Here is a 15,303-nt window from a genome sequence, read left to right on the forward strand (position 1 = left end):
CAAACTCCATGCAGGGAGGACCCGGGAAGCGAACCCGGGTCTCCTAACTGTGAGGCAGCAGCGCTACCACTGCGCCACCGTGCTGCCCTGAAATTAAATATTTCCCAGTCAATTCTAGTTCAATTTTACAAAGCCATTATTGAAACAGTGCTAGCAATTTACCCTTTTGCAGCCAGGGGATATTATACGGGTGGCTGCCCCAAACCTTTTTTTGAGTCTTTTGTCTACTTTTAGTGGCAAGGTGCAGAGGCTACATTAGAAGAGAGGCCCTGTTAGAATGACAGAGGCTTTTTAGATGACATTAAGAGTGTCTGGCAGTGGCTTTTTAAGCCAAGGACTTGTGTTCCAGCCATAGTAAAATGGATAATGTCAGTCTGTCCTACATTGGCAAAATCCGCTAAAGCATTCTTCACAGTGAATATGCTGCATTTGCTCGTGACCAAATATTTCCCTGGAAATTCACTACATGGCTGGATTAGACAAACATTTTTTTTCCTTGCACCCAATGATGCATTGCAAGATCAGCCTGACATCACAGAGGTATAGCAGCTATGTGCAGAACTTTCACACCTGCGTACTGTAAGATTGCTGCCCAGTCTGCTTTCTGTGATGACATGACCTGATCCGCACTACAGCTGTATTTGCACCCCAAATGCATTTGGTAATAAAAAAAAAAAAAAAAAAAACTTGCAGCAATTTCATTTGAGGAGTACCATACCTGACCATGATGAGAATAATATAAGTACTGCCACTGGATATATATACAGTATATAGAACCCTGATCTCTGTGCCACATAACTAATTACACATATATAATTAACCATGTGTCACAACTATGAGTCAAAAGAAGCCTTCCACTTTCGTTCCCCTCATCAGATTGCATAGGAGACGCTGAGAAATATAAATAACAAAAGATATACAGTACTGTGCAAAAGTTTTAGGCAGGTGTGAAAAAATGCTGTAAACAAAGAATGCTTTCAGAAATATAAATAATGATTGTTTATTGTTATCAATTTACAAAATGCAAAGTGAGCGAACAAAAGAAAAATCTAAATCAAATCAATATTTGGTGTTACTACCTTTTGCCTTCAAACCAGCATCAATTCTTATAGGTACACTTGCACAAAGTCAGGGATTTTGTAGGATTCTAGTCAGGTGTATGATCAACCAATTATACCAGATAGGTGCTAATGATCATCAATGTCACACGTAGGTTGAAACACAGTCATTAACTGAAACAGAAACAGCTGTGTAGGAGGCTTAAAACTGGGTGAGGAACAGCCAAACTCTGCTGCCAAGGTGAGGTTGTGGAAGACAGTTTTATGTCATGGCAAGATTGAGCACAGCAACAAGACACAAGGTAGTTTTACTGCATCAGCAAGGTCTCTCCCAGACAAAGATTTCAAAGCAGACTGGGGTTTCAAGATGTGCTGTTCAAGCTCTTTTGAAGAAGCACAAAGAAACGGGCAACGTTGAGGATCGTAGACGCAGTGGTCAGCCAAGGAAACTTAGTGCAGCAGATGAAAGACACATCAAGCTTATTACCCTTAGAAATCGGAAGATGTCCAGCAGTGCCATCAGCTCAGAACTGGCAGAAACCAGTGGGACCCAGGTACACCCATCTACTGTCTGGAGAAGTCTGGCCAGAAGTGGTCTTCATGGAAGAGTTGCAGCCAAAAAGCCATACCTCCAACGTGGAAACAAGGCCAAGCGACTCAAGTATGCATGAAAACATAGGAGCTGGGGTGCAGAAAAATGGCAGCAGGTGCTCTGGACTGATGAGTCAAAATTTGAAATATTTGGCTGTAGCAGGAGGCAGTTTGTTCGTTGAAGGGCTGGAGAGCAGTACAATAATGAGTGTCTGCAGGCAACAGTGAAGCATGGTGGAGGTTCCTTGAACATTTGGGGCTGCATTTCTGCAAATGGAGTTGGAGATTTGGTCAGGATTAATGGTGTTCTCAATGCTGAGAAGTACAGGCAGATACTTATCCATCATGCAATACCATCAGGGAGGCATACGATTGGCCCCAAATTTATTCTGCAGCAGGACAACGACCCCAAACATACAGCCAAAGTCATTAAGAACTATCTTCAGCGTAAAGAAGAACAAGAAGTCCTGGAAGTGATGGTATGGCCCCCACAGAGCCCTGATCTCAACATCATCAAGTGTGTCTGGGATTACTGTACATGAAGAGACAGAAGGATGTGAGGAAGCCTACATCCATAGAAAATCTGTGGTTAGTTCTCCAAGATGTTTGGAACAACCTACCAGCCGAGTTCCTTCAAAAACTGTGTGCAAGTGTACCTAGAAGAATTGATTCTGTTTTGAAGGCAAAGGGTGGTCACACCAGATATTGATTTGATTTAGATTTCTCTTTTGTTCATTCATTGCATTTTGTTGATTGATGAAAATAAATGATTAACACTTGCATTTTTGAAAGCATTCTTTGTTTACAGCATTTTTTCACACCTGCCTAAATCTTTTGCACAGTACTGTATGCTTTTGATGGAAGAAAAAAACGTGTAAAGCATCTTGAAAGATAGATGGGGAACAAAAAATATGTTCCAGCTGCGTCTGGAACAGTGACTTCAAGCAATGGAAAAAGTCAGTCCTACACTGCCGCTTCGTGGTACAGCCAATGTGTTTCCCAAGATTGGAACACTGTTAATGCAATGATCTATATTTTATTTACTTTTTGCTTGTTTGTGACTATTTCTTGTATTTTGTTTGTGGTATTCAGTCTGTTTGTGTCTTTTGTTGTTTAAGGCATGGTAGCACAGTGGTTAGCACTGCTGCCTCGCAGCACAGGTCACATTTCTGGCCACAATAATCAATCCAGCCTAGTTGGCAGATACTTCCTTAGTCCTCAGGGAGACTTAAAAAGCAAAACAAAAACAAACAAACAAACAAAAAAACTGTGAAGTTGATGTAAGCTGGAAGGAGTGAAGAATTCATGTGCATTAATGGTGTGCTTATTTGAAAGCAGTGTCAGTGAACATGCAAAAGTGTCAGGAAAAAAGGCAACAAACTGAATTCATACTTCCTGTCTGCCATTGTCTGTAAGCAATTTTTCTGATATTTAATTCAATTAAATCTGAAGGAGGCACAGTGGGACATTGGTTAGCACTGCTGCCTCACAGCTCAAGTTACCATTTTGGTCACAATAATCCATTCAATATAGTTGGCAGTTGTATCCCTAACCTTGAAAAACACTTACATGACAATTATAATCCAGTTAAAACTAGTTCAATTCCTCCTTCCCCTTGACCTCAATACATTTTGTGGAGCTTGTCAAAGTTCCCAAACATTTCTGTGATTTCGCGGAGGTCTCTGCAATGCAAACTCCATAGGGCTTGCTCATTCAGTACTTCAGTATATTATGCACATTGAACTTTTTTAGTTTATTTTATTTACACTCTCAACATACAAGCACTACATTTGTACTAAGCTTTTTTGACTGTATAAAATACTTGATGTTACCCATTTTCTAGTAGTTAGTGTATACGTTCACTGTAATATAAAACATATTGTCCACATCAGCTTCTGGTTCCCTTAAAGGTCGACAACATAAGAGGTACAGTTTAGAGTTTTTCTGACATATTGATGAGCTAAAGTGAGCTGAAATAGCAAAGAATATTTTAAACCCCATTTAATCCAGCAAGTGATGAGGACCTGGAGCCTTGCAGGATCCATTTAGGTAGTCATTTACATTCACACATGGCCACCATATAATTCCAAATTAACCCGTAAGAGGAAAACTTAAGTATCTGGAGCAAAAACCCATGCAGACATGGATAGAGCTGATAAGGGTTGAGGCTGGTATTTAAACTCAGAGCACTGGATCCATAAACCAACCATGCTAGCCACTGTACATCTGTGCCACCCTAGGGAAGGAAGTAAAAGCCATTCATTGGTCTTAAAAGTAAAAGCATAGAGGACCCATGTGAGAGTTGACAGGTAGGACTGACTGTATCAAGAAGAGCCGAAGTACTCAAGCACGTACGTGATTCTTCTCACATTTCCACATTTGTTTGATTCTGACCTTTAACTTAGAAGTGTTTTTTCTTGTCCTCTGAGACCAGGCTTCAGGTTTTCTTCAGCCTTTCAGTTTCACAAATTACTTTTTCAGTTTCAGCTTGTTTTCACATTTGCTGTGAATACTTTTCAAATATCTTACTCATTTTTTTTTGGTTTCTTGAGCCAGTTTTAAAAAAAAATCTTTCTGCTTGTTAAAATATCAGTTTCATTATTTATGCTTTTGTAATATTGCCACAATTTCACTTTTATCAGACACTCATGGCTTTGGTGTGATTGTGAGTAACTAAAAGCAAAGGTGCATTCACTCAGAATTCTTTCTACCCATGATATTCACTGCACATTGTATAAAATGGCTCAGAGGTTATATTTTTCTAAAGTTTTGTGAACATTACTGAAAAAGGAGGAATAACAAGGTAATTTATATTGTTCAAATTAATGTCATATAAATGATAAGCCGCAGACCTTAATGATAGCTTGCAGATTGAATCAGGCAAAATATAAAATGAAGGTTTCACTTAAACTCCATTCACAAAGCATTCACTCCTTATATTAACCTTTCATTGTGCTGCAATTTTAAGCCAAAATTGGGTATATTTTCTGTATAGATTGTTTTATAATGGAAAAGCACATTGAAAATTTTATTTACAATTCTGTAATTTAAAATCGTAGAATAAAAATGTCCTGATAAGTATTGAGCAAAGGTTGGTAACATAACCAAGGCCCACTATCAATAACATTTTTTTTTACACGTCACCCCACAGTATCCAAGACCTCCACATATTGCATGACGTCAAGTAATGGAGCAAATGAGTCAAGTGGCTAACATCATGCAAGAGGTCACCAGGGCAACACTTTGATGGCAGTTTAACTAATGTTTTTGAAGTCCGACTTCAGCCCAGATATCTTGCTGGCTTTGGAGACCACCAGACTAGCTAACTTGGTATATCTTGGGAAGATCATTTGGAATTGGGCTTAAAGGGGAGCTTGCTATATAGAAGAATCTAGTCAGTGGTTGATGGAGCAGGACTGGAAAGCAAGGTGCATGCTGGTTTAAGTTATGGAGTTCTTACTGTGAATGGTAGAGGAGAGAAGTAGCAGAGAGTCACTGTAGATGGCTTTAAAGACGAGAGCCATGGAGATTAAGTGTCACCCAGACGCAAGCAAAGATTGGAGTTGGATCACTGGGGTGGATTTTGCCAGAAATGTGTTCAGGAGAATTAACAAATGGATTCAATGAGATTTTTATTTAACTGCACTGTAAATGTACTCCATGCATAATGCACACCTTTTTGTGTGACATTTTTATTATCATTATTTGAATGCCATTATTGTGGCGGGTCTCCTAAAAGGCATTGCAGTTGTTATTGGTTCACCTGATTTTTAACATTCTTTGTTTGTGAGTTAGCATGCTGGGAAGCTTCTATTCTTAAACATACATAATTCAGTTCAATGTCACAGAGGAGACAGCCTATCCTGGCCACATCAGGCTCAAGAGAGGAACTGGATGGAGTGCCAGTCTTTTAAACCAAACTAAGCAACTTATTTCTTTGGCAGTTGATGCTGCAGGTTGATTTTTAGTGCCCATGATTTTCCTGTATGTAATGTGACAGTAATATTTCAGTGGAGTCCATCTGGGAAATTAGTAGACCTGTGTATGTTTGGAGCAGTCTGCTCTGCTCATGCTCAACCACAGCCACTAGATGGCGTGTGCATGCACTTTCAGATTTTGTCAGCACTTTTATGCATCTCGCAACGAAAGACCTGTGTGCAGCAAACACCGCTGCTCAAAAATTGCATTGTGCTATTGACACAGATGAAGAGACACAAAGTTAAAATGAAGCAAACGCTGGCACTTAACAACATGCAAGTGAAACACCTCAGCAACAGAGGGCTAGGCTTGAAGTGTTCACTAAAAACATTGTCTACCTGGAAGTGTTTTCTTGAGGTCTCATATACCAGCAATACGGCTGAGATACGATATCACCAGTGTCTTCTTACGAAAGCCAGTGGGGCAGCAAGCACAGGTGGGTCCATGTCCTCTGCTCTTGGTAATTCTTAAGAGTTAGCTGACGCCTCTCCAAGTTCACAAATATAGTGAAGCTGCTAGGGAGTCTTCGGATTGTTTTTTATCTCGAAGACCACATGCAGCTACTAAAATATATATTGAGGAGGCATAGGTTTGACGAGAACTATAAAATATATTTTGCCAATTGTTAGGAAGACTTGTTAAAAAGAGAAGAGATAGGAATAAAGATCCCACAGATTCTTGTTGGACAAGGCTGTTCTACCAAACTGTGCAACTATAAGAAGTATCTTGTCGAGAGAAGATCCAGGGGTGGAATGACTGCTCTATCAGAACCACCAGGTTTTAACCACTGAGGTGTAAGAGCCTGCCCAGCAACTTCTGTGGAGTAATTAGACAGAGTCCAGTCCTAGAAAATGATGTATGATGAGATGCCCAGAATGAACAAGGTTGCAGACTGTATGACCATGTAACAAGAAATGTTCTGGTCACATGAAACCAAAAATTTATGTTTTGGCCATCATGTAAAAAACTGTACCTACTATGAACTAAACACCCCTTGTACTACAGCAGTCTACCATGAAGGAGCAGTGTAGTGTCTTAATGATGTGAGAATGCTTTTCAGTGAAAGGCTTTGTTGTCAAATGAGGTGAACACCGAAAAGAGGCAAATCCAGGCAGACCCTTCAGGGGACCATTGACTAAGACATGCATTGACTTTGGAGCAGGACTAGCACAGAAATATAACTGTAGCACTAGTCTAGAGGCTTCAGAACAAAATGTGACACCCTTCCATGGCTCATAAAATACACAGTGTGAACTGCTTTGAGGAATTGTGTAAATACTTGAAAATCACTGTTCTCCAAGGCTTCCAATACAACTGGACTAAACTATAAAGTACAGCCTAAGGACATCCTTACATGTAGATCTGAAACATTTATACCAAAACACCCCAAAATACTCCCAGGTGTATTTGGTCCCAAAGGTGCTTCTGCAAAGTACCATATTGACTCAGGGATTCAATACTTAAGTAAGCAATATATTGATGTATTCCTTATCATTTGCTGCTTTACAAATACAGACAGTATTAAATTTGACATTTTAAGTTGTTTGGTGTTGGTGACTACTTTAAGAAATTATTGAATAAGAGTGGCAGCCCTCCTTTGAAATATTTACCTTGTGTGATGTTTGAAATAGCAGACTTTGCTTGTGTCTTGTTTGCTGTTTTTTTTTTCCAGCAGGTCATCAGATTTACTAATCTTTCTGTAACCTTTGTCCGTCTCTGTAACATCTTGCCTGGTGTTTCTGTGTGTTGGACGTTTTTGCATCAGTATGGCTGGTGATAGTAAATTCATAATGGTAGTGAATCAAAATGCGTTCAGATGAATTGAATGTATGTGAAATTATGTCACATAAGAGAGGAGACGTCTATGTTGATGATAGTAGAGTGCAGTCTTTAGTTGTCTTAAAAATCTGAAGCCATACACTACTGGGCATTTAGTAATGTAAACTCTTTCTTCTATTGGAAAGTTGTTTTCTACAGAAAATCCACAATAAACCAGATAAGCACATCTGATCAATTAGATACATTGCTAGTGTGGTTCAGTTAACCAAAAAAGATAAAAGTTGATAGTACCATGTAGCCTTTGAGATTGTGGTATTGAACACAATGTTTGCAGATCTACTGAAATTTTCTAAACTTTACCTTTTTTTTTAGGTTTTCGGTGAAGACACTTATTGATCGTTCCTGTTTTGACACCATTGACGACTCGTCTCCAGAATTCACAAATTTTGTATCGATATTAGAACAGATTCTGACACACCGACTGAAAGGTAGTTCAATCTTTCTTTTATTACTTTAAGTTCTCTGCTAAAGTAAAGCTTTAATAATGTCAGACCAGGACAAAGAAAATTATCGATAATACCAGCCATTACAACAAAGGCCTCTTTTCTGTGCTGAAGTCAGGTAAATGCTAGTTCAGCTCAGAGATACTGAGGAGCTTCTGTCCACAGTACGTCAGCTCCTGAGTAAGGAAACTGTTAGAATTACGTGATGCCCTATTGTTAACTCTTACATTAAGTTAATTGTTATTATTTATCACATAATTAAAATTCTATTAATGATTTTTGATATTTATAAAGTCATGCTTTATTTTTCTTTTCCTTTTATGTTCTTCTTAAAGACACAGTCATTTGAGTTGAACAAATAAGCATTTCACTACACATTGTACTTTATGTATAATTGTATGTGACAAATTAATTTTCATTTGATTTAAATTTGTGCTGAACAAGTCTCACTTTTGCATGCAAACTATCAATCCAAGTTTAACTGGAATTAAGCAAATTACTGAAGTTGCCTAATACTACAAAGATGTAAAGGAGAGGTTTACATATACTTCTTCCTCCTATATACAATTTTCTTTTTAACATTCTCACCATAACATTTACTCATGCAGCACATAACACATTGAATTAACTGGAATAAAGCAAATAACTGAAGTTGCCTAATACTACAAAGATGTAAAGGAGAGGTTTACATATACTTCTTCCTCCTATATACAATTTGCTTTTTAACATTCTTACCATAACATTTACTCATGCAGCACATAACACGTTGAATTAACTGGAATAAAGCAAATAACTGAAGTTGCCTAATACTACAAAGATGTAAAGGAGAGGTTTACATATACTTCTTCCTCCTATTTACAATTTGCTTTTTAAAATTCTCACCATAACATTTACTCATGCAGCACATAACACGTTGAATTTGGGCTTGAGAGAAGTAGCACAGTTTGTAAACGATGTCACATAGCCTTGTACACATGCCGTGTTTAAAGAACATTTGATTTCGTAAACACCCAAAACATGGAAGGCTTTGTACCCCTTGTGTGCCTTTTGTAAAGTCAAACATTTAAACTGACATCCATCAAGCCTTTTTTTCATACTTAATACATCTGAAAAGTTTGATTTTACCTGTACAAGCAGGTGTTCTGAAGATTGTTGCTCAAAAGCAGCAAGCAAGTCTAAAAATGCAGGAATGCTGAGAAGTATACAGTACACCTAACTCCAAATTCAAGGAAATAAGTTGGCAAATATTTCATTTCTGTTTATTTTTATTATTGTAGCATTAAGTAAATGTATTTTTAACCAAAAATAATTTTTTTTAACAAATAGGGTTAGAATCCCATGCTCCTTTCAGTCTTCTGTGGAGAGTACACATTCCTCTTGTATCCATGTGCGTTATTCTCTGGATCTCTGGATATTGCAGGTTTCTTACCACATCACAAAGACACATGCGACAAGTTAACTGGAGATCATGAAGTGGCCCCATGTGAGTTTCAGTGGGCCCTGATGCCCAGTTCTGGGTTGGCTCCTACCCTGCACTAGTGTTTCCGGGACAGGCTGCAGCCTCCTGCAAACTGTATTCAGTGGATTAGATAATCTTGTGTACATGTTTTAAAAAATGAAACAGCTTCTGACCGAGAGGGTTGATTGTGAAGCCAAGTCATGTAGAACTCTTCCCACAGTTACATGTACTGTTGTTTTTGCTCCAGGACAGATCAATTGGTTTGGCTATGAAAGCCCACGCAGTTTTTGGGACTTCATCAGGGTGGCTTGTAACAAGGTGCCTCATAATTGTATCAGCAGTATAGAAAATATGGAAAATGTCAGCTCCTCAAGGGCCAAGGTAAGGATATTTTTTATTAATCTGTTATATCATGTCTGTTTGGTTGTCTTTTCAAAACCTCCATTTGGCCTATTCAAATGGTGGCCCAAAAGAAACCTCTGAGTGGCCCAGCCCATGGTACTGCCTAAAACACAGATTAAAACTGAGAAAAACACATTTTGTGAACCTTCAGAAATTCCTACATAAATTTCTACAGGAAATGCAACACTCCACGTAGCCTAGCAACATTCAGCCCACAATGCAGTGTGTTGTTGTGTGTCTAGAAGTGGTGGTAATAGTCTTTGCTACAGTGATTTTTTTTTTAATTTTTTTGTGTGTGAAAGTACTACCAGCACCTCGGCCACAACAGCTGGTCATGGCATCGACTACATACTAAATGTTTCTATAATCAATTTTGTGCTGAGTCTTAATTGTATTCCGGCACCATCAAGTGAGTGTGAATGTGGGTTTTCACAAATTAATTTAATTGTTACTCCAATGAGAATCTCATTACTGACCAGCACTGTCTCCACACTTCTCATCATACAATTGGTTGTTCCTCCACTCAGACTCCTCGATCCTTCAGATTCATGGCTGTTACAAGGACAACGATCAGCCATTGACACTCAAAGCAAAGAACGAATTAGAAAGGCTGCATTTGATGAAACCATGCAAAAAGTTTAGAATTTTCTTTAAAACTCAGTCAAATTAAGTACTGAATGCTTTGTGGGACCACATAACAAGTTTTTTGTAGAATATAGAGGTCATTATTAACCTGTAGTTAACATTCGTTGATTTTGGAAATTCTGTGTGATTTTAAACTATCAAGCACATTATTATGCAGTACAGTACACTTACACAGGTGGGCATAATGGAAGTGTCGCTGCTTCACAATAACAAAATCCTGGGTTCGTGTTCTGGGTCATGCCTGAGTGGAATTTGCAAAGTGCTTTGAGTAGTGTGTAAAGCGCTATGTAAATGTAAAGAATTACTGTTATTATACTTAACGATTTGTCACTTTCAAATTTTAAATGTTATATTGTCTCACCAAATAATCAAAACACGTAGCAATAGGGCTCTCAGCCTCTATATATCTTCATAGTACCTCAGACTTCATCCAAACGATCCAAACGCAACATACACATACCACCACCATTTTGTTTACAATAAAGGCACTGCCAGTCACACATTTCGTTATTTAAAACAAACCTGTGTTCCCTCAGTGTGCAGTAGACGTTGTATTCATGTGTGTTAGTCGCTGTTATTATTTGTTATGGGTTTGTGCACTGATAGCTTTGATAGCATTGATAGTTCTTTTTTATTCTGCTGAATGCACTTTGTGATGTGCCTGGCTTTTATTTATATTATATTATAGATGTATATATCTCTATTATATAAAAAAATCCTTGCGACGAGACGTTTTTGAAGAGATTTTTTCAAGTCCTGCGAGACTTTGGCCATGAGATTTTTTCATGTCACGCCCTCTTTTCAACCATATTCAACCATGCCCACAGTCCTCTCACCTCTCATTCATGTGAATGCTTTTGACAGACACAATTCCAGCTGTCTCAGCCCTTATAAATTTTAACATTTTACTCACTTTAAGTTCCCAATTAAAGAGGACGTACTATGTCCAAATCTTACTGAAGAATTTCATCATGAAGGGTTATGAACAGAAAAAATGAGTACATGGGCAATCCTAGCACAGAGAAACAATGAAGTCAAACGAATTAATGCCACAAAATGTTGATTGGTTTATTGGTTAAATGCGTAGCAATAGACTATGCTGACAGTTGGTGGAGATCGTGCTGAACATGAAAACAGCAACTTACAATATCCTGAAGAATATCTACAACCATTAATACCATCTGGTCTTCCACCACACAAATTACTGTAGAATGAAGGATGTATCCAAGAAAGGTAATGTAGTAAATCTTCAGCGGATAACATTAGACAACAAAGGAGATCTTGATATGCCATTTGTATTAAATCGTTAACAGTTTCCTGTTAGAATAGCTTTTGCAGAGACAGTTAACAAATCTCTGAGCCAAACATTCGAAAAAGTTGTTTTATTTAATAGAGAGAAAGAAACAAAATTCAATCACAGGCAGTTGTACGTTGCATTGTCACAATGAAAGTCCAAACACAGAATCAAAATTCAATGCCATATTAATGAAAATTTAATTAATAAAATTGTTTTTACTGAAGTTTTACAGTAAAAGTGTAATTTTAAAAAGTATTTGCATGTTAATTTCAAAGCCAAACAGAACAAAATCGTATTACTCAACGAATAACTCTAACGCAACATGAAACATAATTTACTTTCAAATTGTTACGTTTTACTATTTTTTAATATGGTTAATTACTCGCTGTAATGTACAATAGTTAGTTCTATTATGCATATGTAACAATTCCCATGAAAATAAAATCTGTTTAAATTGTACATCCGCATCTCCATACGCGAGCAGCAGAACCGCAAAGAGGCTAGCGTGTAGCGCAGGCCCGGGGGTTGGCAAGCGAAGAGAGCAGGGAACAAAGACCCCTAGTTTTATATATTTATATTATTTTATTTCAAAAGGGAAACAAATGTTATTGCTAATACTGTGCACTTTTTTGATTTTATGCACTTTGAGATGTACCTGGGTCAAATGTGAGCACAATGTTTGTTTTATTTCAAAAGGGAAACAAATGTTAATGCTGATACTGTGCGCTTTTTTGTTATTATGCACTTTGAGATGTGCCTAGGTCAGATATGACCAAAATGTTTTTTTTATTTCAAAAGTGTAATAGAAGTATTGCTACTACTTCAGGTTCTGTTGAATTCTAGCTTTTTATTGTTTTTTTATGCACTTTTTGATGTGCCTGTGTCAGATGTGACCAATTTTAAAAGGGAAACAATGAACAAACATTACTTGTTTTTAAATACATTAATTTGTGTTGATTTAAAATTTGTTATTACCTGCTGCTTACTAGCTTCTGAAAATGTCTGGCCCAGCTAAATTTCATGGTTTGAAGATGTGGCCCAACTGAACTGGTAATTGAGTAGCTCTGCCCAACTATGTTATATGACCTAAAGCCATACACCAGGGATGGTCATTGCTGGGCTTTGATGAAGGCAATGTGTGCTGTTATTTATTCCAACTTGAAATGTTGCATTAACTTAATTCTCTTATTAAATATTCAATTGTAAATAATGAATATTTAATCTCTGTTGACTCAGCTTGTACTGTTGGAGATCTCCTCAGTGCATTGTAAAATGCCAGGCTGGCATCAGAGGGGTATTCATTAATGAAAATTTGACTTCATTAGCTCCAGGCTATCTTTAAAAATTAAGGAAGGTCAAGAAAAAGATTTTGGGCCATCCATAAACCTCAGTGAATCGTATGTAGATATATGGATATGAACTGTATTATCAGAATCAGAAAGACAGAGACACTTGAAATAGCAGCTATTTACAAAAGTGTAATATTTATCTAGGTTAGCTTGAATCTCACAACTGGGCTGGTGTGAGGACTGTCAGTGTGCCTTACTGGTGGTCCATCCAGGGTTGATTCCTGTTTTAATTTGGACTATAGATCTTCACAAATCTGAATTGCAATACACTTCTTCTAGTAGTAGATTCATGGATATTTTGTAAAACCTGGTGGGATTTCAGTTCTCTATCTCCATCATGGAAGAACATTTTAAGCATATCAACTTTTTACCGTTTAATATTAAAAAGAACTCAGGTTTGCTCTACACCCTACAATAAAGTATAAAAAAGAGAAGATGGAAATGGTAACCTGAACAATATGCTCTTTCAGTATTTTGGCGCATAAATACGTTCAGTACAGTTTCAGGCCGCAGTAACAGATTTTATCAAAAGATGCATCATTTATAATGCTAACTGATTTGAATTATTACTCCAAAATGCATTTTACACTACAGAGTGATTTTCAGTTTGTTTTGTGATGCACATCATGAAAGTGAATTACACTTTAACATGATTTCTCAGCCGGGATGTGAAGCAGACCCAACTGTGCCATTTTTGAAAATGAGATAACAGAGCAACAAAAATGTTAGGTTGGTCAGTTGGGCACTCAGAAATGTCTTGTTTGATATTTTCAAATCTCTCCACTTGGACTGTTTTTTCAGTGAAGGTGCTGCCAAGTAAATTCACCTTGCTATCAACAGATTTAAACATATTTTCTTTTAATCAACTTTTAGTTGAGTTAACCATTTTTACCTGAAACAATGAATTGTATTTTAAAAATAATTTTTTTACAAATGACATGGAAGAAGAAAATGTATTGTCATAGAACATGACTTTTTACCTATATGCTACTAAGGGAAATTTCAAGGTTTAGAAAAGAATGTCCTACACATAACAATCTTTCACCTTTTAGTTTTAAAATATAGATTCAGTTTTTGTGTGAAAAAGAAAATGGTGTGACATTTAAAAGGAATGAAACTGTATGACACAAGTAACTATGTACTTCTACATTAGTGGCCATGCCAAAAACAATACTGAAAGCTTCATTGGCCCTTTCTTTCACATTTATCAAAGTATAAATGTTTAATCTTTTTGAAACATAAAGGAAGTATATGCAACTGTTGAGAAAAATACAAATTAAGACCCAACTATGTGAAATAACAAGACCATTTTTCAATATTTTTTTGCAGCAAGAAAAGTACTTAATGACTAAACTGTCTATGGATGTTGTTGTAACTGAATAGCAACAGTACAGATATTACTTTGTAACCACAAGGGGGCACCACTGAGCCTCAAATTGCAGACACAGTATCACCCAATACAATTCCAGGTTCAAATAAAAGATTTTATTTGTCTTCAACACTTTTTCCAGACAAGTACCAGCCAAAATACACCAAAAATAAGCACAGATTCTCTGTTCTCTCAGATCCACCTGCAGTGGAGTGTCGACCACTGCCTCCCAACTCTGAGTCAATGAGGTGAAACAGAGTGGCTCCTTTTATCTCAGACCTGCGAGTATTTCTGGTTCTAGGACATGGTCTGTTGGAAGCTCTTCCTAGTCAGATGATAGTCCCACATAGTTAGTATTGTAAACTCCTGCAGTACCCCCTGGCGGCACCCATGGGAACACAACAGGGCTGTACTCTGGGTCTCCATGTCCTGTGGGTATCTGTGTGGGTGCACAGCCCAGGGATGCTGCCATGTAGCATATTGGGGGAGAAAATATTCACCAGATAACATCACCCTGCTCCTTCCATTACACTGGTCTCCTGGCAGGGTATGGGTCCCTGCTCAACCCTGGCTGGGATGTCAGCCCATGTGTGCCATTCATTGCACCTTCAAAACATTTCAAGCAATCCTTTTTTATTTTGGAACTTAAAATGCAGGGACAAATTACAACTATGTACAATTTATGCAGCTACTGTATGTGTCATTGCTACTTTTTATTATTTGACTTTTTGAGTTTGTTTTCGATGTTGCTGATGCCCTGTCTAGACTTCAGAAGCAGGCGGCATGGCGGTGCAGTAGTTAACACTGCTTTTCTCATGGAAATCCAGCATCCGGAGACCGAGTGCCTGAATGTTGTGCACTTTGATCCTCCCA

At 37.7% G+C, this 15,303-nt stretch overlaps 1 protein-coding gene across 3 annotated transcripts in view; it reads left to right on the forward strand.

Annotated features, from left to right (window-relative positions):
• Nucleotides 1-15,303, forward strand: part of rundc3b (RUN domain containing 3b) — a 258,113-nt gene that overhangs the window by 125,254 nt on the left and 117,556 nt on the right. For all 3 annotated transcript variants that reach the window (XM_028817131.2, XM_028817132.2, XM_051936028.1), the window contains exons 2-3: nt 7,779-7,894; nt 9,616-9,749. In XM_028817131.2, the coding sequence (XP_028672964.1) occupies nt 7,779-7,894; nt 9,616-9,749 (250 nt within the window). The remainder of the gene's footprint in view (nt 1-7,778; nt 7,895-9,615; nt 9,750-15,303) is intronic.

Source organism: Erpetoichthys calabaricus, chromosome 13, assembly GCF_900747795.2.
Source record: "Erpetoichthys calabaricus chromosome 13, fErpCal1.3, whole genome shotgun sequence".
NCBI classification, from domain to species: Eukaryota; Metazoa; Chordata; class Cladistia; order Polypteriformes; family Polypteridae; genus Erpetoichthys; species Erpetoichthys calabaricus.